At 43.6% G+C, this 26,500-nt stretch overlaps 1 protein-coding gene across 1 annotated transcript in view; it reads left to right on the top strand.

The window, feature by feature from the left end:
- The window catches only part of LOC139581652 (actin-binding LIM protein 3-like), a 94,368-nt gene that overhangs the window by 49,571 nt on the left and 18,297 nt on the right, over nt 1-26,500 (top strand). The window contains exons 7-13 of the mRNA XM_071411637.1: nt 13,486-13,573; nt 15,582-15,640; nt 17,948-18,019; nt 20,259-20,777; nt 21,001-21,024; nt 25,450-25,579; nt 26,095-26,205. Coding sequence (XP_071267738.1) covers nt 13,486-13,573; nt 15,582-15,640; nt 17,948-18,019; nt 20,259-20,777; nt 21,001-21,024; nt 25,450-25,579; nt 26,095-26,205 — 1,003 coding nt within the window. The remainder of the gene's footprint in view (nt 1-13,485; nt 13,574-15,581; nt 15,641-17,947; nt 18,020-20,258; nt 20,778-21,000; nt 21,025-25,449; nt 25,580-26,094; nt 26,206-26,500) is intronic.

Raw genomic sequence — 26,500 nt, 5'->3', positions numbered from 1 at the left:
GTCTGTACATAGTCAAAGCTTTCCTTAAGTTTGGGTCAGTCACAGTGGTCAGGTATTCTGCCACTGTGTACTCTCTGTTTAGGGCCAAATAGCATTCTAGTTTGCTCTGTTTTTTTGTTAATTCTTTCCAATGTGTCAAGTAATTCTCTTTTTGTTTTCTCATGATTTGGTTGGGTCTAATTGTGCTGCTGTCCTGGGGCTCTGTGGGGTGTGTTTGTGTTTGTGAACAGAGCCTCAGGACCAGCTTGCTTAGGGGACTCTTCTCCAGGTTCATCTCTCTTTAGGTGATGGCTTTGTTATGGAAGGTTTGGGAATCGCTTCCTTTTAGGTGGTTGTAGAATTTAACGGCTCTTTTCTGGATTTTGATAATTAGTGGGTATCGGCCTAATTCTGCTCTGCATGCATTATTTGGTGTTCTACGTTGTACACGGAGGATATTTTTGCAGAATTCTGCATGCAGAGTCTCAATTTGGTGTTTGTCCCATTTTGTGAAATATTGGTTGGTGAGCGGACCCCAGACCTCACAACCATAAAGGGCAATGGGCTCTATGACTGATTCAAGTATTTTTAGCCAGATCCTAATTGGTATGTTGAAATTTATGTTCCTTTTGATGGCATAGAATGCCCTTCTTGCCTTGTCTCTCAGATCGTTCACAGCTTTGTGGAAGTTACCTGTGGTGCTGAGGTTTAGGCCGAGGTATGTATAGTTTTTTGTGTGCTCTAGGGCAACGGTGTCTAGATGGAATTTGTGGTCCTGGCGACTGGACCTTTTTTGGAATACCATTATTTTGGTCTTACTGAGATTTACTGTCAGGGCCCAGGTCTGACAGAATCTGTGCAGAAGATCTAGGTGCTGCTGTAGGCCCTCCTTGGTTGGTGACAGAAGCACCAGATCATCAGCAAACAGTAGACATTTGACTTCGGATTCTAGTAGGGTGAGGCCAGGTGCTGCAGACTGTTCTAATGCCCTCGCCAATTCGTTGATATATATGTTGAAGAGGGTGGGGCTTAAGCTGCATCCCTGTCTCACCCCACGACCCTGTGAGAAGAAATGTGTGTGTTTTTTGCCAATTTTAACCGCACACTTGTTGTTTGAGTACATGGATTTTATAATGTCGTATGTTTTACCCCCAACACCACTTTCCATCAATTTGTATAGCAGACCCTCATGCCAAATTGAGTCGAAGGCTTTTTTGAAATCAACAAAGCATGAGAAGACTTTGCCTTTGTTTTGGTTTGTTTGGTTGTCAATTAGGGTGTGTAGGGTGAATACATGGTCTGTTGTACGGTAATTTGGTAAAAAGCCAATTTGACATTTGCTCAGTACATTGTTTTCATTGAGGAAATGTACGAGTCTGCTGTTAATGATAATGCAGAGTATTTTCCCAAGGTTACTGTTGACGCATATTCCACGGTAGTTATTGGGGTCAAATTTGTCTCCACTTTTGTGGATTGGGGTGATCAGTCCTTGGTTCCAAATATTGGGGAAGATGCCAGAGCTAAGGACGATGTTAAAGAGTTTTAATATAGCCAATTGGAATTTGTTGTCTGTATATTTGATCATTTCATTAAGGATACCATCAACACCACAGGCCTTTTTGGGTTGGAGGGTTTTTATTTTGTCCTGTAACTCATTCAAGGTAATTGGAGAATCCAGTGGGTTCTGGTAGTCTTTAATAGTTGATTCTAGGATTTGTATTTGATCATGTATATGTTTTTGCTCTTTATTCTTTGTTATAGAGCCAAAAAGATTGGAGAAGTGGTTTACCCATACATCTCCATTTTGGATAGATAATTCTTCGTGTTGTTGTTTGTTTAGTGTTTTCCAATTTTCCCAGAATTGGTTAGAGTCTATGGATTCTTCAATTACATTGAGCTGATTTCTGACGTGCTGTTCCTTCTTTTTCCGTAGTGTATTTCTGTATTGTTTTAGTGATTCACCATAGTGAAGGCGTAGACTCAGGTTTTCCGGGTCTCTATGTTTTTGGTTGGACAGGTTTCTCAATTTCTTTCTTAGATTTTTGCATTCTTTATCAAACCATTTGTCATTGTTGTTCATTTTCTTCGGTTTTCTATTTGAGATTTTTAGATTTGATAGGGAAGCTGAGAGGTCAAATATACTGTTAAGATTTTCTACTGCCAAGTTTACACCTTCACTATTGCAGTGGAACGTTTTACCCAGGAAGTTGTCTAAAAGGGATTGAATTTGCTGTTGCCTAATTGTTTTTTGGTAGGTTTCCAAACTGCATTCCTTCCATCTATAGCATTTCTTAATGTTACTCAGTTCCTTTGGCTTTGATGCCTCATGATTGAGTATTGCTCTGTTCAAGTAGACTGTGATTTTGCTGTGGTCTGATAGGGGTGTCAGTGGGCTGACTGTGAACGCTCTGAGAGACTCTGGGTTGAGGTCAGTGATAAAGTAGTCTACAGTGCTACTGCCAAGAGATGAGCTATAGGTGTACCTACCATAGGAGTCCCCTCGAAGCCTACCATTGACTACCATCTCTCTCTCTCTCTCTCTCTCTCTCTCTCTCTCTCTCTCTCTCTCTCTCTCTCTCTCTCTCTCTCTCTCTCTCTCTCTCTCTCTCTGTCTCTTTTCCTCTCTCTCTCTCTGTCTCTTTTCCTCTCTCTCTCTCTGTCTCTTTTCCTCTCTCTCTCTCTCTCTCTCTCTCTCTCTCTCTCTCTCTCTCTCTCTCTCTCTCTCTCTCTCTCTCTCTCTCTCTCTCTCTCTCTCTCTCTCTCTCTCTCTCTCTCTCTCTCTCTCTCTCTCTCTCTCTCTCTCTCTCTCTCTCTTGTCCACTCTCCCTCTCTCTCTCGTCCACTCTCCCTCTCTCTCTCTCTCTCTCTCTCTCTCTCTCTCTCTCTCTCTCTCTCTCTCTCTCTCTCTCTCTCTCTCTGTATGTCTCTGTCTCTCTCTCTGTATCTCTCTCTGTATCTCTCTATTTCTCTCTGTATCTCTCTCTCTGTGTGTATCTCTCTCTCTCAATTCAATTCAATTCAATAGACTTTATTGACATGGCAAGTTAAATTACTTACATTGTCAAAGTATACATATAGCTAAAATGGTGGGACCAACAACAACAATAATAGTAGTAGTGGAAATGGGATTAGCATTAAGAGCAACTACAACAACAATATTAATGAGAATAACAATACATGAAAGTGATAGTAGTGGACCAGTCTCAACAGGACTGAGAAGACACATGACATGGTAGTGGACCAGTCTCAACAGGACTGAGAAGACACATGACATGGTAGTGGACCAGTCTCAACAGGACTGAGAAGACACATGACATGGTATGAAAGCCAAAACAAAACTAAATGGGAAATATTATTGACATGACATTGCAATTTTCACTGCCTGTCCCTAAGGTTGTGGCAGGAGGACACATATTTGGCTTTTCACCCAATACATACTTTGTACTGAATGAACATTTTGGGAAAGTAAGATTATCTTAGGTCTGAGTATTTGTCACAGTGTGATAGGAAATGCAGCTCTGTCTCTACCTGTCCCCTGGAGCAGAGCGAGCACAGCCTGTCCTCTCAGGGAAGCCAGGTTTGCCTGTGACGACAGGTCTCTATAGCCAGACTGTGCTCACTGAGTCTGTAGCTAGTCATTTCTTTCTCTCTCTCCCTGTCTGTCTCTATCCCTCTCTCAATTCAATTAAATTCAAGGGGCTTTATTGGCATGGGAAACATATGTTAAAATTGGCAAAGCAAGTGAAGTAGATAATATACACAAGTGAAATAAACAATAAAAATTAACAGTAAACATTACACTCACAGAAGATCCAAAAGAATAAAGACATCACAAATGTCATATTATGTATATATACAGTGTTGTAACGATGTGCAAATGGTTAAAGTACAAAAGAGAAAATAAGTAAACATAAATATGGGTTTGTCATTCACTGGTTGCCCTTTTCTTGTGGCAACAGGTCACAAATATTGCTACTGTGATGGCACACTGTGGTATTTCACCCAGTAGATATGGGAGTTCATCAAAATTGTGGTCTGTCGTACGATAATTTGTTAAAAATCCAATTTTACATTTTCTCAGTCTGCTGTTTATTTTTTTCCAATTTTCCCAGAAATGGTTAGAGTCTATGGATTCTTCAATTACATTGAGCTGATTTCTGACGTGCTGTTCTTTCTTTTTCCGTAGTATATTTCTGTATTGTTTTAGTGATCAAATCAAATCAAATTTTATTTGTCACATACACATGGTTAGCAGATGTTAATGCGAGTGTAGCGAAATGCTTGTGCTTCTAGTTCCGACCATGCAGTAATATCTAACAAGTAATCTAACATAACAATTTCACAACAACTACCTTATACACACAAGTGTAAAGGAATGAATAAAAATATGTACATAAAAATATATGAATGAGCGATGGCCGAACGGCATAGGCAAGATGCAGTAGATGGTAGAGGTTGACTGATAATGATTTTTCAACGCCGATACCGATACCGATTATTGGAGGACCAAAAAAAGCCGATACCGGTTAATCGGCAATTATTATTATTTTTTTTTTAATAATGGCAATTACAACAATACTGAATGAACACTTATTTTAACTTAATATAATACATCAATTAAATCAATTTAGCCTCAAATAAATCATGAAACATGTTCGAATCAGGAACACATCGACAACAGCCACCCTCGAAGCATCGTTACCAATCGCTCCACAAAAGCCGCGGCCCTTGCAGAGCAAGGGGAAGAACACTCCAAGTCTCAGAGCGAGTGACGTCACCGATTGAAATGCTATTAGCGCGCACCCCGCTAACTAGCTAGCCATTTCACATCGGTTACACCAGCCTAATCTCGGAGTTGATAGGCTTGAAGTCATAAACAGCTCACTGCTTGAAGCATTGCGAAGAGCTGCTGGCAAAACACACGAAAGTGCTGTTTGAATGAATGCGTACGAGCCTGCTGCAGCCTACCATCGCTCAGTCAGACTGCTCTATCAAATATCAAATCATAGACTTAATTATAACATAATAACACACAGAAATACGAGCCTTTGGTCATTAATATGGTTGAATCCGGAAACTATCATTTCGAAAACAAAACGTTTATTCTTTCAGTGAAATACGGAACCATTCCGTATTTTATCTAACGGGTGGCATCCCTAAGTCTAAATATTGCTGTTACATTGTACAACCGTCAATGTTATGTCATAATAATTCTGGCTAATTAGTTCGCACCGAGCCAGGCGACCCAAACTGCTGTATATACCCTGACTCTGTTGCAAGAGAAGTGACACAATTTCCCTAGTTAAAAGAAATTAATGTTAGCAGGCAATATTAACTAAATATGCAGGTTTAAAAATATATACTTGTGTATTGATGTTTATGGTTAGGTACACGTTGGAGCAATGACAGTCCTTTTTCGCGAATGCGCACCGCATCGATTATATGCAATGCAGGACACGCTAGAAAAACTAGTAATATCATCAACCATGTGTAGTTAACTAGTGTGTCACGATCGTCGTAACATTGTAGAGAGGAGGACCAAGGCGCAGCGTGATAACAATACATTCTTCTTTTTTATTGAAGACGAAAACGAAGAACACTATACAAAACTAAACAAAACAACAAACCGACGAACGTGAAGCTATATAAACAATGTGCAGACATGCAACATAGACATAGTCATTCACCCACGAACTACCTAATGAATATGGCTGCCTAAATATGGTTCCCAATCAGAGACAATGATAGACAGCTGTCTCTAATTGAGAACCAATCTAGGCAACCATAGACATACATACACCTAGACTGAACACTGCCCCATAAACATACAAAAAACCCTAGACAATACAAAACATCCCCCATGTCACACCCTGACCTAACTAAAATAATAAAGAAAACAAAGATAACTAAGGCCAGGGTGTGACATAGTGATTATGATTGATTGATTGATTGTTTTTTATAAGATAAGTTTAATGCTAGCTAGCAACTTACCTTGGCTTCTTACTGCATTCGCGTAACAGGCAGGCTCCTCGTGGAGTGCAATGTAAGGCAGGTGGTTAGAGCGTTGGACTAGTTAACCGTAAGTTTGCAAGATTGAATCCCCGAGCTGACAAGGTAAAAATCTGTCGTTCTGCCCCTGAACAAGGCAGTTAACCCACCGTTCCTACGCCGTCATAGAAAATAAGAATGTGTTCTTAACTGACTTGCCTAGATAAATAAAGGTGTAAAAAAAAAAAAAAAAAACGACCAAATCGGTGTCCAAAAATACCGATTTACGATTGTTATGAAAACTTGAAATCGGCCCTAATTAATCGGCCATTCCGATTAATCGGTCGACCTCTAGTAGATGGTATAGAGTACACTATATACATATGAGATGAGTAATGTAGGGTATGTAAACATTATATAAAATCAAATCAAAGTTTATTTGTCACGTGCGCCGAATACAACAGCATACAGCATTTCACATTACAGTGAAATGCTTACTTACAGGCTCTAACCAATAGTCCCAAAAAAGGTATGTGTGTGTGTGTGTGTAGGTAAGTAAAGAAATAAAACAACAGTAAAAAGACATTTGAAAATAACAGTAGAAAGGCTATATACAGACGCCGGTTAGTCAGGCTTATTGAGGTAGTATGTACAATTAGGTATGGTTAAAGTGACTATGCATATATGATGAACAGAGAGTAGCAGTAGCGTAAAAAGAGGGGTTGGCGGGTGGTGGGACACAATGCAGATAAGCCTGGTTAGCCAATGTGCGGGAGCACTGGTTGGTCGGGCCAATTGAGGTAGTATGTACATGAATGTATAGTTAACCTCTCTGGGATATTCGGGACGGTAGCGTCCCACCTCGCCAACTGCCAGTGAAATTGCAGGGCGCCAAATTCAAAATAACAGAAATCCCATAATTAAAATTCCTCAAACATACAAGTATTTTACACCATTTTAAAGATAAACTTGCTGTAAATCCAGCCACAGTGTCCGATTTCAAAAAGGCTTTACAACGAAAACACACGAAACGATTATGTTAGGTCAGCACCTAGTCACAGAAAAACACAGCCATTTTTCCAGCCAAAGAGAGGAGTGACAAAAAGCAGAAATAGAGAGAAAATGAATCACTAACCTTTGATGATCTTCATCAGATGACACTCATAGGACTTCATGTTACACAATACATGTATGTTTTGTTCGATAAAGTTAATATTTATATCCAAAAATCTCAGTTTACATTGCTGTGTTATGTTCAGTAGTTCCAAAACATCCAGTGATTTTGCAGAGAGCCACATCAATTTACAGAAATACTCATAATAAACATTGATAAAAGATACAATTGTTATGCATGGAATTATAGATAAACTTCTCCTTAATGCAACCACTGTGTCAGATTTCAAAAAAACTTTCCGCAAAAAGCACACCATGCAATAATCTGAGTACGGCGCTCAGCCACAAAAAACAAGCCATACAGATACCCGCCATGTTGTGGAGTCAACATAAGTCAGAAATAGCATTATAAATATTCACTTACCTTTGATGATCTTCATCAGAATGCACTCCCAGGAATCCCAGTTCCACAATAAATGTTTGTTTTGTTCGATAAAGTCCATCATTTATGTCCAAATGCCTCCTTTTTGTTCGCGCGTTTAGTACACAAATCCAAACTCAGGAGGCTCGGGCAAGTCCAGGCGAAAGTTCAGACGAAAAGTCATATTACAGTTCGTAGAAACATGTCAAACGAAGTATAGAATCAATCTTTAGGATGTTTTTATCATAAATCTTCAATAATGTTTCAACCGGAGAATTCCTTTGTCTGTAGAAATGCAATGGAACGCAGCTAACTCTCACGGGAGAGTGCGAGACTGAGCTCGTTGCACTCTGCCAGACCCCTGACTCAAACAGCTCTCATTCCCCCCTCCTTCACAGTAGAAGCATCAAACAAGGTTCTAAAGACTGTGGATCTAGTGGAAGCCTTAGGAAGTGCAATATGACCACATATACACTGTATATTTGATAGGCTATGACTTGAAAAACTACAAACCTCAGATTTCCCACTTCCTGGTTGGATTCTTTCTCATGTTTTTGCCTGCCATATGAGTTCTGTTATACTCACAGACATCATTCAAACAGTTTTAGAAACTTCAGAGTGTTTTCCATCCAAATCTACTAATTATATGCATATTATAGCTTTTAGAACTGCGTAGCAGGCAGTTTACTCTGGGCACCTTTTTATCCAAGCTACTCAATACTGCCCCCCAGTCCCAAAGAAGTTAAAGTGACTATGCATATATGGTAAACAGAGAGTAGCAGCAGCGTAAAAAGAGGGGTTGGGGGGGGGCACATAATGCAAATTGTCCGGATAACCATTTGGTTACCTGTTCAGGAGTCTTATGCATTGGGGGGTAAAAACTGTTGAGAAGCCTTTGTCCGAGACTTGGCCCTCCGGTACTGCTTGCCATGCGGTAGTAGAGAGAACAGTCTATGACAATTTTTAGGGCCTTCCTCTGACACTGCCTGGTGTAGAGGTCCTGGATGGCAGGCAGCTTTGCCCCAGTGATGTACTGGGCTGTACGCACTACCCTCTGAAGTGCCTTGCGGTCGGAGGCCGAGCAATTGCCGTACCAGGCAGTGAACCAACCGGTCAGGATGCTCTCGATGTTGCAGTTGTAGAACCTTTTGAGGATCTCAGGACCCATGCCAAATCTTTTTAGTTTCCTGAGGGGGAATAGGCTTTGTCGTGCCCTCTTCACGACTGTCTTGGTATGTTTGGACCATTCTAGTTTGTTGTTGATGTGGACACCGAGGAACTTGAAGCTCTAAACCTACTCCACTACAGCCCCATCGATGAGAATGGGGGCGTGCTCGGTGCTCCTTTTCCTGTAGTCCACATTCATCTCCTTAGTCTTGGTTACGTTGAGGGATAGGTTGTTATTCTGGTACCCCCCGGCCAGGTCTCTGACCTCCTCCCTATAGGCTGTCTCGTCGTTGTCGGTTGTCTCATCTGCAAACTTAAACTCAATGATGGTGTTGGAGTCGTGCCTGGCATTGCAGTCATGGATGAACAGGGAGTACAGGAGGGGACTGAGCACGCACCCCTGGGGAGCTCCAGTGTTGAGTATCAGCGTGGCAGATGTGTTGCTACCTACCCTGTCAGGAAGTCCAGGATCCAGTTGCAGAGGAGGTGTTTAGTCCCAGGTTCCTTAGCTTGGTGATGAGCTTTGAGGGTACTATGGTGTTGAATGCTGAGCTGTAGTCAATGAATAGCATTCTCACATAGGTGTTCCTTTTGTCCAGGTGGGAAAGGGCAGTGTGGAGTGCAATAGAGATTGCGTCATCTGTTGATCTGTCTGGGCGGTATGCAAATTGGAGTGGGTCTAGGGTTTCTGGGATAATGGTGTTGATGTGAGCCATTACCAGCCTTTCAAAGCACTTCATGGCTACGGACGTGAGTCCTACGTGTCAGTAGTCATTTAGGCTGGTTTCCTTTGTGTTCTTCGGCACAGGGACTATGGTGGTCTGCTTGAAACATGTTGGTATTACAGACTCAATCAGGGACATGTTGAAAATGTCAGTGAAAACACCTGCCAGTTGGTCAGCACATGCCGGGAGCACACGTCCTGGTAATCTGTCTGGCCCCGCAGCCTTGTGTAAGTTGACCTGTTTAAAGCTCTTACTCATGTCGGCTACGGAGAGCGTGATCAAACAGTCGTCCGTAACAGCTGATGCACTCATGCATGCCTCAGTGTTGCTTGCCTCGAAGCGAGTATAGAAGTGATTTAGCTCGTCTGGTAGGCTCGTGTCACTGGGCAGTTCGCGGCTGTGCTTCCCTTCGTAGTCTGTAATAGTTTGCAAGCCCTGCCACATCCGACGAACGTCGGAGTTGGTGTAGTATGATTCAATCTTAGCCCTGTATTGACGCTTTGCCTGTTTCATGGTTCGTCGCAGGGCATAGCAGGATTTCTTGTAAGCTTCCGGGTTAGAGTCCCGCACCTTGAAAGCGGCAGCTCTACCCTTTAGCTCAGTGCGAATGTTGCCTGTATTCCATTGCTTCTGGTTGGGGTATGTACGTACAGTCACTGTGGGGATGATGTCCTCGATGCACTTATTGATATAGCCAGTGACTAATGTGGTGTATTCATCAATGTCATCGGAGGAATCCAGGAACATGTTCCAGTCTGTGATAGCAAAACAGTCCTGTAGTTTAGCATCTGCTTCATCTGACCACTTTTTTTATAGACCAATTCACTGGTGCTTCCTGCTTTAATTTTTGCTTGTAAGCAGGAATCAGGAGGATAGAGTTGTGGTCGGATTTACCAAATGGAGGGCGAGCGAGAGCTTTGTACGCGTCTTTGTGTGTGGAGTACAGGTGATCTACAATTTTTATCCCTCTGGTTGCACATTTACTATGTTGATAGAGATTTTGTAGAACTGATTTAAGTTTCCCTGCATTAATTAAAGTCTCCGGACACTAGGAGCGCCGCCTCTGGGTGAGTGGTTTCCTGTTAGCTTATTTACGTTATACAGCTGACTGAGTGTGGTCTTAGTGCCAGCATCTGTGGTGGTAAATAAACAGCCACGAAAAGTATAGCTGAAAACTCTCTAGGCAAGTAGTGTGGCCTGCAATTTATCACAATATACTCTACTTCAGACGAGCAAAATCTAGAGACTTCATCAGATTTCGTGCACCAGCTGTTGTTTACAAATATGCACAGACCGCCCCCCCCCCTCGCGGAGTGTGCTGTTCTATCTTGCCGGTGCAGCGTATATCCCGCTAGCTGAATATCCATGTCGTCATTCAGCCACAATTCCGTGAAACATAGGATATTACAGTTTTTGATGTCCCGTTGGTAGGATATTCGTGATCGTACCTCGTCTAATTTATTGTCCAATGATTGCACGTTGGCGAGTAATATTGACGGTAACGGCAGCTTTCCTACTCGCCTTCTGCGGGTCCTGACGAGGCATCCGGCTCTTCGTCCTCTGTACCTCCATCGCTTCGTTTGGCGAATAACTGGGATGTCGGCCCTGCCGGATGTTTGAAGAATATCATGTGAGTCTTGCTTGTTGTTGAAAAAATCTTTGTCTAATCCGAGGTGAGTGATCACTGTCATATCCATAAGCTCTTTTCTGCCATGAGATACGGCTGCAGAAACATTATGTACAAAATAAATGTACAAATATCGCGAAAAAAACACATAATAGCACAATTGGTTGGGCGCCCGTAAAACTGCTGATTTCATCCGGCGCCATTTTATATAATGTTGCATTGTTTAAAGTTGCTAGTGATACATTTATTACATCAATTTTTTCATTATTAAAGTGGCTAGAGATGACTCAGTATGTTGGCAGCAGCCACTCAATGTTAGTGATGGCTGTTTAACAGTCTGATGGCTTGAGATAGAAGCTGTTTTTCAGTCTCTCAGTCCCCGCTTTGATGCACCTGTACTGACCTCGCCTTCTGGATGATGTCGGGGTGAACAGGCAGTGGCTCGGGTGGTTGTTGTACCAGGCGGTGATACAGCCCGACAGGATGCTCTCGATTGTGCATCTGTAAAAGTTTGTGAGTGTTTTTGGTGACAAGCCGAATTTCTCAAGCCGAATTTATTTTTGACCGAACCTCCTCCTGAGATTGAAGAGGCGCTGCTGCTGTAGTCTACAGTACTACTGCCAAGAGATGATCTATAGCTGTACCTACCATAAGAGTCCCCTTGAATGCTGTCACCTCCAGGCATGTGTTTGTCCCCCTGTGGGCTGAGGGTGTCAGGTTCTTGTCCGGTTCTGGCATTTAGGTCACTACAGACTAGTACATGTCCCTGGGCCTGAAAATGATTGATTTACCCCTCCAGGATGGAGAAGCTGTCTTCATTAAAGTATGGGGATTCTAGTGGGGGGATATAGGTAGTACACAGGAGGACATTTTTCTCTGTTAAGATCATTTCCCTTTGAATTTCTAGTCAAATGTAAAAGGTTCCTGTTTTGATTAATATAATAGAGTGAGTTAGGTCTGCTCTATACTAAATTAGCATACTCCCTGAGTCCCTTCCCTGTTTCACACCTGTTAGTTTGGTGGATGGGAATACCAGCTCTCTGTAACCTAGAGGGCAAGCAGTGGGTCCGTCTCCTCTATACCATGTTTCTTGTAGGATGACAATGTCTGTATTTCCGAAGTTCAGGTTCCTGCTCTTTAGGCCAAAGGCAGATGACCTCAGGCCTGGGATATTCCAGGATGAGATAGTGAAGGCTTTGTGTTCCATAAAGTGTCCAATGTTGTTGGTTGTGTGGTTTGGTCTCAGACCAGTAAGTGTGAGCAGAGCCTGCTGAGCATCTGGTACATTCCATTGACTTGGGCTAGTGTAAGAGTGGGGTTTGGGCCTGTTTGCCCGCTCACGGCCTGGGCGTATGTGTGACGTCCATGTTGAGGCCCTCTTTGCGGGGGTGGGGGGCATTGTGTGGGCAGCAGGGGTATGGGTCTGATCTGAGGGGCCTAAATGGGGTGTGGGCATTGTTGACTTGGGGGGGTGATGATTGGTTGGGGCAGGGGTGTGGATGTGGCTGGTGGTTTTGTGGTTTGGATGTGGGTCCTCTATGTGTAGGTCCAGGGGGGTCCCGCAGGTCTGGGAGAGTGTCTCGCTGATCTGGACAGGGTGTCTATTGATCTGTTGCGCTGTGTGAAGAGCTGCGTGAAGAGCTGCATTTGAAAGCGATGTCCTTTAGGGTCCAGGCGAAGATGGGCACTGCTGCCTTGTATAGGTGGACCTGGTCGTAAAGGCTGTTCAAGTCCAGGGTGGAGTGGTGGGCCAGGAAAACATTTGGTTTTGACGCACAGTCACGGGAAATACTTGCGTTTACCCGCTGTATGGTAGCAGGGTAGAGATATGGTATGGTGGGAGTATTTTCATGGTAGCAGGGTAGAGATAACCACTTATGTGTTGGGGAAATTAGAATAAGCTTTTTCAATCACTCCCTTGAGAACTGTGGCCACCCTGTCCTGCTGTGATCCCAGGTCGTTTGTGCCTGTATGTATTATTATGTGGCTGGGTGAATCTAGTTGGTCAGAAGGTCTAGGGCGTGCTGGGTGTTTGGACACCAGAGTTTAGACACAAAATGTTTCTTGTATATATTTCCGGTTTGAGTCCATAGGGAGTACAATCTGTGTCTTGCGTATGTCCTCAGTCGGTGGGGGGGTTGTCAGGAGGCCTATCAGGGTGGCTGACAGGGGGGCTGCTCAGAGGGGGTGAGATACCCTGGACTTGGGGTTCTTCATTTGTCTGTTCTGCTGTGATTTCGACGCTATGGTCAGGGGTGGACTCTTTTGCTTTGGTGTCGAGACTTTTGTCAGGAGCTGAGGTGGGCTGTTCTGCTGGCTTCTAGTAGGTTGTTCTCTGTCACACTCCATCCCCCTCACCCTCTCCTCCAGCAGTCTGATTCTCTCCTCTAGTGCTCTGTTCTTCTCCTGCTCCTGCTCTTTCTACTGTTTATGTCTTACTACGGTCTCTCTCTCTCTGTTTCCAGGCAGGGGGTAAGCACTACCACCCTACCTGTGCCCGCTGTGCCCGATGTCACATGATGTTCACAGAGGGAGAAGAAATGTACCTGCATGGTAACACACACACACACACACACACACACACACACACACACACACACACACACACACACACACACACACACACACACACACACACACACACACACACACACACACACACACACACACACACAGCATCACTGATTTATAAAACTCATAATGATAATGAATAAAAATGAACAGTAAACATTACACTACATAGAAGTTCCAAAAGAATAAAGACATTACAAATGCCATATTATGTCATATCTCTCTCTGTCATATCTCTCTCTGTCTCTCTCCTTCTGTCTCTCTCTGTCAATTAAATTTCAATTTAAGGGCTTTATTGGCATTGGAAACATGTGGTAGTTCACCCAATAGATATGGGAGTTTATCAAAATTGGATTTGTTTTCAAACTCTTTGTGGGTCAATGTAATCTGAGGGAAATATGTGTCTCTAATATGGTCATACATTTGGCAGGAGGTTAGGAAGTGCACCTCAGTCTCTACCTCATTTTGTGGGGAGTGTGCACATAGCCTGTCTTCTCTTGAGAGACAGGTCTGCCTACGGCGGCCTTTCTCAATAGCACGGCTATGCTCACTGAGTCTGTACATATTCAAAGTCTTCCTTAATTTTGGGTCATTCAAAGTGGTCAGGTATTCTGCCGCTGTGTGTTCTCTGTTTAGGACCAAATAGCATTCTAGTTGGCTCTGTTTTTTGTTCATTCTTTCCAATGTGTCAAGTAATTATCTTTTTGTTTTCTCATGATTTGGTTGGGTCTAATTGTGTTGCTGTCCTGGGGCTCTGTGGGGGTCTGTTTGTGTTTGTGAACAGAGCCCCAGGATCAGCTTGCTTAGGGGACTCTTCACCAGGTTCATCTCTCTGTAGGTGATGACTTTGTTATGGAAGGTTTGGAAATTGTTTCCTTTTAGGTGGTTGTAGAATCTTTTCAGGATTTTGATCATTAGCAGGTAACGGCCTAATTCTGCTCTGCATGCATTATTTGGTGTTTTACGTTGTACACAGAGGATATTTTTGCTGAATTCTGGATGCAGATTCTCAATTTGGTCTTTGTCCCATTTGTGAATTATTGGTTGGTGAGCAGACCCCAGACCTCACAACCATAAAGGGCAATGGGTTCTATTCAAGTATTTTTAGCCAGGTCTTAATTGGTATGTCAAATGTTATGTTCCTTTTGATGGCATAGAAGGCCCTTCTTGCCTCTCAGATTGTTCACAGCTTTGTGGAAGTTACATGTGGCACTGATGTTTAGGCTGAGGTATGTATTGTTTTTTGTGTGCTCTAGGGCAACAGTGTCTACATGGAATTTGTATTTGTGGTCCTGGCAACTGGACCTTTTTTGGAACACCATTATTTTAGTCTTACTGAGATTTACAGTCAGGGCCCAGTTCTAACAGAATCTGTGCAGAAGATCTAGGTGCTGCTGTAGGCCCTCCTTGGTTGGGGACAGAAGCACCAGATCATCAGCAAACAGTAGACATTTGACTTCAGATTCTTGTAGGTTGAGGCCGGGTGCTGCAGACTGTTCTAGTGCCTTCGCCAATTCGTTGATATATATGTTGAAGAGAGTGGGGCTTAAGCTGCATCCCTGTCTCACCCCCTGGCCCTGTGGAAAGAAATGTGTGTGTTTTATGCCAATTTTAACCGCACACTTGTTGTTTGTGTACATGGATTTCATAATGTTGTATCTTTTTCCCCCAACACCACTTTCCATCAATTTGTGTAGGAGACCCTTGTGCCAAATTGAGTCAAATGTTTTTTTTATTAATCAACAAAGCATGAGAAGAGTTTGCCTTTGTTTTGGTTTGTTTGTTTGCCAAATAGGGTATGCAGGGTGAATATGTGGTCTGTCGTACAGTAATTTGCTAAAAGACAATTTGACATTTGCTCAGTACATTGTTTTCGCCGAGGAAATGTACGAGTCCTCTCTCTCTCTCTCTCTCTCTCTCTCTCTCTCTCTCTCTCTCTCTCTCTCTCTCTCTCTCTCTCTCTCTCTCTCTCTCTCTCTCTCTCTCTCAGGTGGTGAGGTGTGGCACCCTTTGTGTAAGCAAGCAGCCAGATCAGAGAGAAGACTCAGGGTGAGACAGAAACAAACGGCACTTTACTCTACAGAAACACAGATATCACTCTACTCTACAGAAACACAGATATCACTCTACTTCTACAGAAACACAGATATCACTCTACTCTACAGAAACACAGATATCACTCTACTTCTACAGAAACACAGATATCACCCTACTCTACAGAAACACAGATATCACTCTACTCTACCGAAACACTGATATCACTCTACTCTACAGAAACACAGATATCACTCTACTTCTACAGAAACACAGATATCACTCTACTTCTACAGAAACACAGATATCACTCTACTCTACAGAAACACAGATATCACTCTACTCTACAGAAACACAGATATCACTCTACTCTACAGAAACACAGATATCACTCTACTCTACAGAAACACAGATATCACTCTACTTCTACAGAAACACAGATATCACTCTACTCTACAGAAACACAGATATCACTCTACTTCTACAGAAACACAGATATCACTCTACTCTACAGAAACACAGATATCACTTTACTCTGCAGAAACACAGATATCACTCTACTCTACAGAAACACAGATATCACTCTACTCTACAGAAACACAGATATCACTCTACTCTACAGAAACACAGATATCACTCTGAGAGTAGCTGCTGCCTTGGCAGGAAGTGATTGGGATCCATAATAAAACCCAGGGAGAGTAGCTGTTGCCTTGGCAGGAACTAATGGGGATCCATAATAAAACCCAGGGAGAGTAGCTGCTGCCTTTGCAGGAAGTAATGGGGAACCATAATAAAACCCAGGGAGAGTAGCTGTTCCCTTGGTAGAACTAATGGGGATCCATAATAAAACCCAGGGAGAGTAGCTTCTGCCTTGGTAGAACTAATGGGGATCCATAATAAAACCCAGGGAGAGTAGCTGCTGCTTTGGCAGGAACTAATGGGGATCCATAATAAAACCCAGGGAGAGTAGCTGCTGCCTTGGCAGGAACTAATGGGGATCCATAATAAAACCCAGGGAGAGTAGCTGCTGCCTCGGGAGGAACTAATGGGGATCCATAATAAAACCCAGGAAGAGTAGCTGCTGCCTTGGCAGAACTAATGGGGATCCTTAATAGACCCCAGGGAGAGTAGCTGCTGCCTTGGCAGAACTAATGGGGATCCTTAATAAACCCCAGGGAGAGTAGCTGCTGCCTTGGCAGAACTAATGGGGATCCATAATAAACCCCAGGAAGAGTAGCTGTTGCCTTGGCAGAACTAATGGGGATCCATAATAAACCACAGGAAGTGTAGCTGTTGCCTTGGCAGAACTAATGGGGATCCATAATAAACCCCAGGGAGAGTAGCTGCTGCCTTGGCAGAACTAATGGGGATCCTTAATAAACCCCAGGGAGAGTAGCTTCTGCCTTGGCAGAACTAATGGGGATCCATAATAAACCCCAGGAAGAGTAGCTGTTGCCTTGGCAGAACTAATGGGGAGCCATAATAAACCCAGGGAGAGTAGCTGTTGCCTTGGCAGAACTAATGGGGATCCATAATACAACCCAGGGAGAGTAGCTGCTGCCTTGGCAGAACTAATGGGGATCCATAATAAATCCCAGGGAGAGTAGCTGCTGCCTTGGCAGGAACTAATGGGGATCCATAATAAACCCCAGGAAGAGTAGCTGCTGCCTTGACAGAACTAATGGGGATCCATAATAATCCCCAGGGACAGTAGCTGCTGCCTTGGCAGGAACTAATGGGGATCCATAATAAAACCCAGGGAGAGTAGCTGCTGCCTTGGCAGAACTAATGGGGATCCATAATAATCCCCAGGGACAGTAGCTGCTGCCTTGGCAGGAACTAATAGGGATCCATAATAAAACCCAGGGAGAGTAGCTGCTGCCTTGGCAGAACTAATGGGGATCCATAATAAACCCCAGGGAGAGTAGCTGCTGCCTTGGCAGGAACTATTGGGGATCCATAATAAACCCCAGGGACAGTAGCTGCTGCCTTGGCAGGAACTAATGGGGATCTATAATAAAACCCAGGGAGAGTAGCTGCTGCCTTGGCAGGAACTAATGGGGATCCATAATAAAACCCAGGGAGAGTAGCTGCTGCCTTGGCAGGAACTAATGGGGATCCATAATAAACCCCAGGGAGAGTAGCTGCTGCCTTGGCAGGAACTAATGGGGATCCATAATAAAACCCAGGGAGAGTAGCTGCGGCCTTGGCAGAACTATTGGGGATCCTTAATAAGTACAAAATACAGACTTTTCCCAATGTCATCTGGAATGTTTCTCTTTCTTACACTTCTTCATCTCTTTCTTTTCTTTCTTCCCACAGCACAGACGTCTGTCAGAGACATCCATCTCTCCACCGGGCTCGTCAATTGGCTCTCCCAGTCGTGTCATCTGTGTGAGTAACCAATCACTAGCCAATCTTCCTCTACCTCCACCCAACCTTCATGGCTCAGTAGCTTTGAATATAAAAACCCAATGGACAAATCCATTTTCTCCTGAAGTGTGCACTCGTTCACTATTTCTCACTATCTAAAAAAGTTGGATTGCTGTAAACCTGGGCTAGAGGAAATCTCTACCATATGTAATTTCCTATTAAATCAAATGAATTATTTATCATAATATGAATACTATATGTATTCTTTACCGTGAGATGTAAAGTGGGTAAAGTGACTAGGCATCAGGATAGATAATAACAAGGTAATTGAGGTAGATATTTACATTAAGGGGGGTAAAGTGACTAGGCATCAGGATAGATAATAACAAGGTAATTGAGGTAGATATTTACTTTAAGGGGGGTAAAGTGACTAGGCATCAGGATAGATAATAACAAGGTAATTGGGGTAGATATTTACATTAAGGGGGGTAAAGTGGCATCAGGATAGATAATAACAAGGTAATTGGGGTAGATATTTACATTAAGGGGGGTAAAGTGGCATCAGGATAGATAATAACAAGGTAATTGGGGTAGATATTTACATTAAGGGGGGTAAAGTGGCATCAGGATAGATAATAACAGAGTAGCAACAGCATATGTATGATAAGTGTAAAAGTGTGTGTGTATGTTTGTGTAAGTGTATATGTGTGTTTGTGTTGTCAGTAAGTGTGTGTGTGTGTGTGTGTGTGTGTGTGTGTGTGTGTGTGTGTGTGTGTGTGTGTGTGTGTGTGTGTGTGTGTGTGTGTGTGTGTGTGTGTGTGTGTGTGTGTGTGTGTGTGTGTGTGTGTGTGTGTGTGTGTGTGTGTGTGTGTGTGTGTATGTACAGTATGTGAATGTGTGTGTGTTTTGTGTGAGAGTGTTAGTGTAGTGTGTTTATATAGTGTGTGTATAGTCTATATGAGATAGAGTCAGTGCAGATAGTCCGGGTAACCATTCATTGAACTATTTAACAGTCTTGTGGTTTGGGGGTAGAAGCTGTCTCGGAGTCTGTTGGTCTGAGTGCCGATGCTCCGATACCGTTTGCTGGACGGTAGCACAGTGAACAGTCTATGACTTGGGAGTCTTTGGCAATTTTTTAGGGCCTTCCTCTGACACCTCTTAATATAGAGGTTCTGGATGGCAGGGAGCTCGGCTCCCGTGATGTACTGGGCAGTCCGCACCACCCTCTGTAGCGCCTTGCGGTCGTGGGTGGTGCATTTACCATACCAAGTGGTGAAGAAGCCAGTCAAAATGCTCTCGATGGTGCAGCTGTATAACTCTTTGAGGATCTGAGGGCCCATCTTTTCAGCCTCCTGAGGGGGAAGAGGCACGCTCATGCCCTCTTCACGACTGTGCAGGTGTGAGTGGACCATGTTAAATCAGTGAAGGGAAGTGAACAAGTGCACACTGGGAGGAAGGAGAGATAATTGTGACTGTCACTGTGGCCCTGCCCAATACAGATAGGAGACACCTGTTCATACTCCACTCATCACTCACCCCTGAACCCTGAACCCTGACCCCTGACCTCACCTTACACTGCTACCTAGGTCCTCTTGTTATGTCCGTCTGTTATGTTGGAACACAGCCTGTGTGTGTGTGACTGTGTGCTCTGTTTGGACTGCTACTAGTCTTTTCTGAACTGTCCTGCATAGTCACTACTGCTGTTGGAAATATTAGATTACACATGCATGCACATAAACACACGTAGAGACAGTGTTTGTTCTCTGAGCTCTGGCATCGTAATCCATGACCTTTCTGCTCAGGGTGATGGATGAACACAGAGTAAGCTCTCTATCTCTCTATCTATCTCTCTCTATCTCTCTCTCGCTCTCTCTCACTGCTTTGTGGAGCTGGAGGTCATCTCAGGGAGTTGTCAGACCCTGCAGTACATATTCAGCAGTCAGTCACATGTTCACTGTACAGTGTGTGTTGTGTCAGTGTATGGCTGTACTGTCAGCATGCTTCACAGTCTGCAGCACGCTATCCATGTCATTGGGTTTTCATGTGTAAATGTCTTTCATGTATCTGTGTGTGTGGTTGTTTCTTTGTGTGTGTGTGTGTGTGTATGTGTGTGTGTGTGTGTGTGTGTGTGTGTGTGTGTGTGTGTGTGTGTGTGTGTGTGTGTGTGTGTGTGTGTGTGTGTGTGTGTGTGTGTGTGTGTGTGTGTGTGTGTGTGTGTGTGTGTGTGTGTGTGTGTGTGTGTGTGTGTGTCGTGTCCCAGGCCAGGGTGGAGAATGTGATGCCAGGCTATAAGGACTTGGCCGCACTGCCTAAGCTCAAGGCCATATATGAGGTCCAGCCACCTGACCTCATATCATCCTACCAGCCACAGAATCATCCTACCATATCATCCTACCAGCAACAGCATCATCCTACCATATCATCCTACCAGCAACAGCATCATCCTACCATATCATCCTACCAGCCACAGAATCATCCTACCATATCATCCTACCAGCCACAGAATCATCCTACCATATCATCTTACCAGCCACAGGATCATCCTACCATATCATCCTACCAGCCACAGCATCATCCTACCATATCATCCTACCAGCCAGAGCATCATCCTACCATATCATCCTCCCAGCCACAGAATCATCCTACCATATCATCCTACCAGCCACAGCATCATCCTACCATAGCATCCTACCAGCCACAGCATCATCCTACCATATCATCCTCCCAGCCCTACCCCAGATACTCCTCAGATGACATAGAGGCCTTCAGCTATGGAGAGGTATTACGTGCTATGAAGCTATCAGGAAATACACCTATGTTATTTTCCTATACATTTTCTCTAAATTCACTGACAGTTCAACAAGAGAAATAAATACTGTATATTTCTAAAATTGATGTCAATGTAGACTGAACTGAATCCATTTCCACGGTTGAGATAATGGTCCATTATGCTTCAGACAATGACTTCTGCCTTCTTTCTTTCTCATGTATTTCTTTTACAGTCACTTGGGACTCTCTATTCTCAGGTTAGTAACCGTGTTGTTTTACAGTCACTTGGGACTCTCTATTCTCAGGTTAGTAACCGTGTTGTTTTACAGTCACTTGGGACTCTCTATTCTCAGGTTAGTAACCGTGTTGTTTTGGAGTCACCTGGGACTCTCTATTCTCAGGTTAGTAACCGTGTTGTTTTACAGTCACCTGGGACTCTCTATTCTCAGGTTAGTAACCTTGTTGTTTTACAGTCACTTGGGACTCTCTATTCTCAGGTTAGTAACCTTGTTGTTTTGGAGTCACTTGGGACTCTCTATTCTCAGGTTAGTAACCTTGTTGTTTTGGAGTCACTTGGGACTCTCTATTCTCAGGTTAGTAACCGTGTTGTTTTGGAGTCACTTGGGACTCTCTATTCTCAGGTTAGTAACCGTGTTGTTTTGGAGTCACCTGGGACTCTCTATTCTCAGGTTAGTAACCGTGTTGTTTTTCAGTCACTTGGGACTCTCTATTCTCAGGTTAGTAACCTTGTTGTTTTTCAGTCACTTGGGACTCTCTATTCTCAGGTTAGTAACCGTGTTGTTTTGGAGTCACTTGGGACTCTCTATTCTCAGGTTAGTAACCTTGTTGTTTTTCAGTCACTTGGGACTCTCTATTCTCAGGTTAGTAACCGTGTTGTTTTGGAGTCACCTAGGACTCTCTATTCTCAGGTTAGTAACCGTGTTGTTTTGCAGTCACTTGGGACTCTCTATTCTCAGGTTAGTAATCGTGTTGTTTTGCAGTCACTTGGGACTCTCTATTCTCAGGTTAGTAACCGTGTTGTTTTACAGTCACCTGGGACTCTCTATTCTCAGGTTAGTAACCTTGTTGTTTTGGAGTCACTTGGGACTCTCTATTCTCAGGTTAGTAACCTTGTTGTTTTGGAGTCACTTGGGACTCTCTATTCTCAGGTTAGTAACCTTGTTGTTTTGGAGTCACTTGGGACTCTCTATTCTCAGGTTAGTAACCTTGTTGTTTTACAGTCACCTGGGACTCTCTATTCTCAGGTTAGTAACCGTGTTGTTTTTCAGTCACTTGGGACTCTCTATTCTCAGGTTAGTAACCGTGTTGTTTTGGAGTCACTTGGGACTCTCTATTCTCAGGTTAGTAACCGTGTTGTTTTACAGTCACTTGGGACTCTCTATTCTCAGGTTAGTAACCGTGTTGTTTTACAGTCACCTGGGACTCTCTATTCTCAGGTTAGTAACCGTGTTGTTTTGGAGTCACTTGGGACTCTCTATTCTCAGGTTAGTAACCTTGTTGTTTTACAGTCACCTGGGACTCTCTATTCTCAGGTTAGTAACCTTGTTGTTTTACAGTCACTTGGGACTCTCTATTCTCAGGTTAGTAACCTTGTTGTTTTGGAGTCACTTGGGACTCTCTATTCTCAGGTTAGTAACCTTGTTGTTTTGGAGTCACTTGGGACTCTCTATTCTCAGGTTAGTAACCGTGTTGTTTTGGAGTCACTTGGGACTCTCTATTCTCAGGTTAGTAACCGTGTTGTTTTACAGTCACTTGGGACTCTCTATTCTCAGGTTAGTAACCGTGTTGTTTTACAGTCACCTGGGACTCTCTATTCTCAGGTTAGTAACCGTGTTGTTTTACAGTCACCTGGGACTCTCTATTCTCAGGTTAGTAACCGTGTTGTTTTACAGTCACCTGGGACTCTCTATTCTCAGGTTAGTAACCGTGTTGTTTTACAGTCACCTGGGACTCTCTATTCTCAGGTTAGTAACCGTGTTGTTTTGGAGTCACCTGGGACTCTCTATTCTCAGGTTAGTAACCGTGTTGTTTTTCAGTCACTTGGGACTCTCTATTCTCAGGTTAGTAACCTTGTTGTTTTTCAGTCACTTGGGACTCTCTATTCTCAGGTTAGTAACCGTGTTGTTTTGGAGTCACTTGGGACTCTCTATTCTCAGGTTAGTAACCTTGTTGTTTTTCAGTCACTTGGGACTCTCTATTCTCAGGTTAGTAACCGTGTTGTTTTGGAGTCACCTAGGACTCTCTATTCTCAGGTTAGTAACCGTGTTGTTTTGCAGTCACTTGGGACTCTCTATTCTCAGGTTAGTAATCGTGTTGTTTTGCAGTCACTTGGGACTCTCTATTCTCAGGTTAGTAACCGTGTTGTTTTACAGTCACCTGGGACTCTCTATTCTCAGGTTAGTAACCTTGTTGTTTTGGAGTCACTTGGGACTCTCTATTCTCAGGTTAGTAACCTTGTTGTTTTGGAGTCACTTGGGACTCTCTATTCTCAGGTTAGTAACCTTGTTGTTTTGGAGTCACTTGGGACTCTCTATTCTCAGGTTAGTAACCTTGTTGTTTTACAGTCACCTGGGACTCTCTATTCTCAGGTTAGTAACCGTGTTGTTTTTCAGTCACTTGGGACTCTCTATTCTCAGGTTAGTAACCGTGTTGTTTTGGAGTCACTTGGGACTCTCTATTCTCAGGTTAGTAACCGTGTTGTTTTACAGTCACTTGGGACTCTCTATTCTCAGGTTAGTAACCGTGTTGTTTTACAGTCACCTGGGACTCTCTATTCTCAGGTTAGTAACCGTGTTGTTTTGGAGTCACTTGGGACTCTCTATTCTCAGGTTAGTAACCTTGTTGTTTTACAGTCACCTGGGACTCTCTATTCTCAGGTTAGTAACCTTGTTGTTTTACAGTCACTTGGGACTCTCTATTCTCAGGTTAGTAACCGTGTTGTTTTGGAGTCACTTGGGACTCTCTATTCTCAGGTTAGTAACCTTGTTGTTTTACAGTCACCTGGGACTCTCTATTCTCAGGTTAGTAACCTTGTTGTTTTACAGTCACCTGGGACTCTCTATTCTCAGGTTAGTAACCGTGTTGTTTTACAGTCACCTGGGACTCTCTATTCTCAGGTTAGTAACCGTGTTGTTTTGGAGTCACTTGGGACTCTCTATTCTCAGGTTAGTAACCGTGTTGTTTTACAGTCACTTGGGACTCTCTATTCTCAGGTTAGTAACCGTGTTGTTTTGGAGTCACTTGGGACTCTCTATTCTCAGGTTAGTAACCGTGTTGTTTTACAGTCACTTGGGACTCTCTATTCTCAGGTTAGTAACCGTGTTGTTTTACAGTCACCTGGGACTCTCTATTCTCAGGTTAGTAACTGTGTTGTTTTACAGTCACCTGGGACTCTCTATTCTCAGGTTAGTAACCGTGTTGTTTTACAGTCACCTGGGACTCTCTATTCTCAGGTTAGTAACCGTGTTGTTTTACAGTCACCTGGGACTCTCTATTCTCAGGTTAGTAACCGTGTTGTTTTGGAGTCACCTGGGACTCTCTATTCTCAGGTTAGTAACCGTGTTGTTTTTCAGTCACTTGGGACTCTCTATTCTCAGGTTAGTAACCTTGTTGTTTTTCAGTCACTTGGGACTCTCTATTCTCAGGTTAGTAACCGTGTTGTTTTGGAGTCACTTGGGACTCTCTATTCTCAGGTTAGTAACCTTGTTGTTTTTCAGTCACTTGGGACTCTCTATTCTCAGGTTAGTAACCGTGTTGTTTTGGAGTCACCTAGGACTCTCTATTCTCAGGTTAGTAACCGTGTTGTTTTGCAGTCACTTGGGACTCTCTATTCTCAGGTTAGTAATCGTGTTGTTTTGCAGTCACTTGGGACTCTCTATTCTCAGGTTAGTAACCGTGTTGTTTTACAGTCACCTGGGACTCTCTATTCTCAGGTTAGTAACCTTGTTGTTTTGGAGTCACTTGGGACTCTCTATTCTCAGGTTAGTAACCTTGTTGTTTTGGAGTCACTTGGGACTCTCTATTCTCAGGTTAGTAACCTTGTTGTTTTGGAGTCACTTGGGACTCTCTATTCTCAGGTTAGTAACCTTGTTGTTTTACAGTCACCTGGGACTCTCTATTCTCAGGTTAGTAACCGTGTTGTTTTGGAGTCACCTGGGACTCTCTATTCTCAGGTTAGTAACCGTGTTGTTTTGGAGTCACTTGGGACTCTCTATTCTCAGGTTAGTAACCTTGTTGTTTTGGAGTCACTTGGGACTCTCTATTCTCAGGTTAGTAACCTTGTTGTTTTGGAGTCACTTGGGACTCTCTATTCTCAGGTTAGTAACCTTGTTGTTTTGCAGTCACCTGGGACTCTCTATTCTCAGGTTAGTAACCTTGTTGTTTTGCAGTCACCTGGGACTCTCTATTCTCAGGTTAGTAACCGTGTTGTTTTGCATTCACCTGGGACTCTCTATTCTCAGGTTAGTAACCTTGTTGTTTTGCAGTCACTTGGGACTCTCTATTCTCAGGTTAGTAACCGTGTTTCCAACAGAATGAAGAAGAGTTTCTGTGATTAGTTGCCTTTGGATAAGTGGATAGTTATGGACTCCCTGTATATCTCCCTCTCTTTTCCCTTTCCCATCACTCTATCTCTGTCTCTCTTTCTCCCCCCCTCCCTCTAGAAGCTGTATGACAGTGTAGACATGAAACAGAGACAGGGTTCCAGCCCCAGCTACATGGACTCTCCCTCCTTCAGCCGTCAAGCCATGTCTCCCATCACGCCTTGCTCACCGCAGCACTATGGACACCCCGGTGAGTCACACACACACGCACTCACTCAATCAACCAATCAATCAACCTTTCAATCAATTAAATCGTATTTGTGTCGCGCTTTTTACAAATGCATTAAAGAGCAAGAGGGTCTAGCCTCAGGTTGCTGTTAAGCACTCTGGAATTCATCTGTCTCTAAAAGTGCTGTACAAATACATTCCTCCTCTTCCTGTCAATCTCATTCCATTTCTGGCCACTGACCGTAAAAGCAGTGGATAGATCTTCCACCGTATCACTTACAGCAGTCAGTTCATTTAAAAGCAGTGATCAGAAGGGGAAGGAGACTTATAACATTCCTTCTAGCTTCCTGTGCTCAGATAGTGCAGTATGCCTTTCCTCAATGCTGTTGAAATGCATACTGCATCTAATTGGCTCAGGTGATTGCCTGGCAGACACTGTTGATCACCTTTTCCTTTGGTTATGATTGGTTGGGAGGGACTGGAGGGCAGGACAAAGGATTTCTTCATGCTCATGTTTCCTTTGCTGTGATTGGCTAGTGCTGGCTGCAGGCTCTGAGAGTGGCAGGAGCTCGCCCTATTACGGCTCGCTGGAGGGACGGCCTAGTTATTCTACCACAAACCACGCCCCCAAGCATTTCCATGTACCAGGTAGGACTACACTTCATCTGTGTTCCAAATGGCCCCCTATTCTTTATAGTGGTGTCATTTGGGACGCGCCCTTCTCTTCATCTCCTCATCTTTCCATCTTCTCTTCTCCACTTCTGCTCCTTCTCGATTTTTATATTTCCTCACTCTCTTGTTATCAGCTACGGTAGCTATGATACGGTACAGCACTTCCCTTTGTACTTCTTCCTTTACCTCATTCTACCCCTCCCTCCCTCACTCCTCCCTCCCTCACCCCTCCCTCACTCCTCCCTCCCTCACTCCGCCCTCCCTCACTCCT

Source organism: Salvelinus alpinus, chromosome 7 (genome assembly GCF_045679555.1).
Source record: "Salvelinus alpinus chromosome 7, SLU_Salpinus.1, whole genome shotgun sequence".
Lineage (NCBI taxonomy): Eukaryota > Metazoa > Chordata > Actinopteri > Salmoniformes > Salmonidae > Salvelinus > Salvelinus alpinus.
Note: the sequence above shows the minus strand (reverse complement) of the source record. Positions and strands in the feature narration are given on the sequence as shown.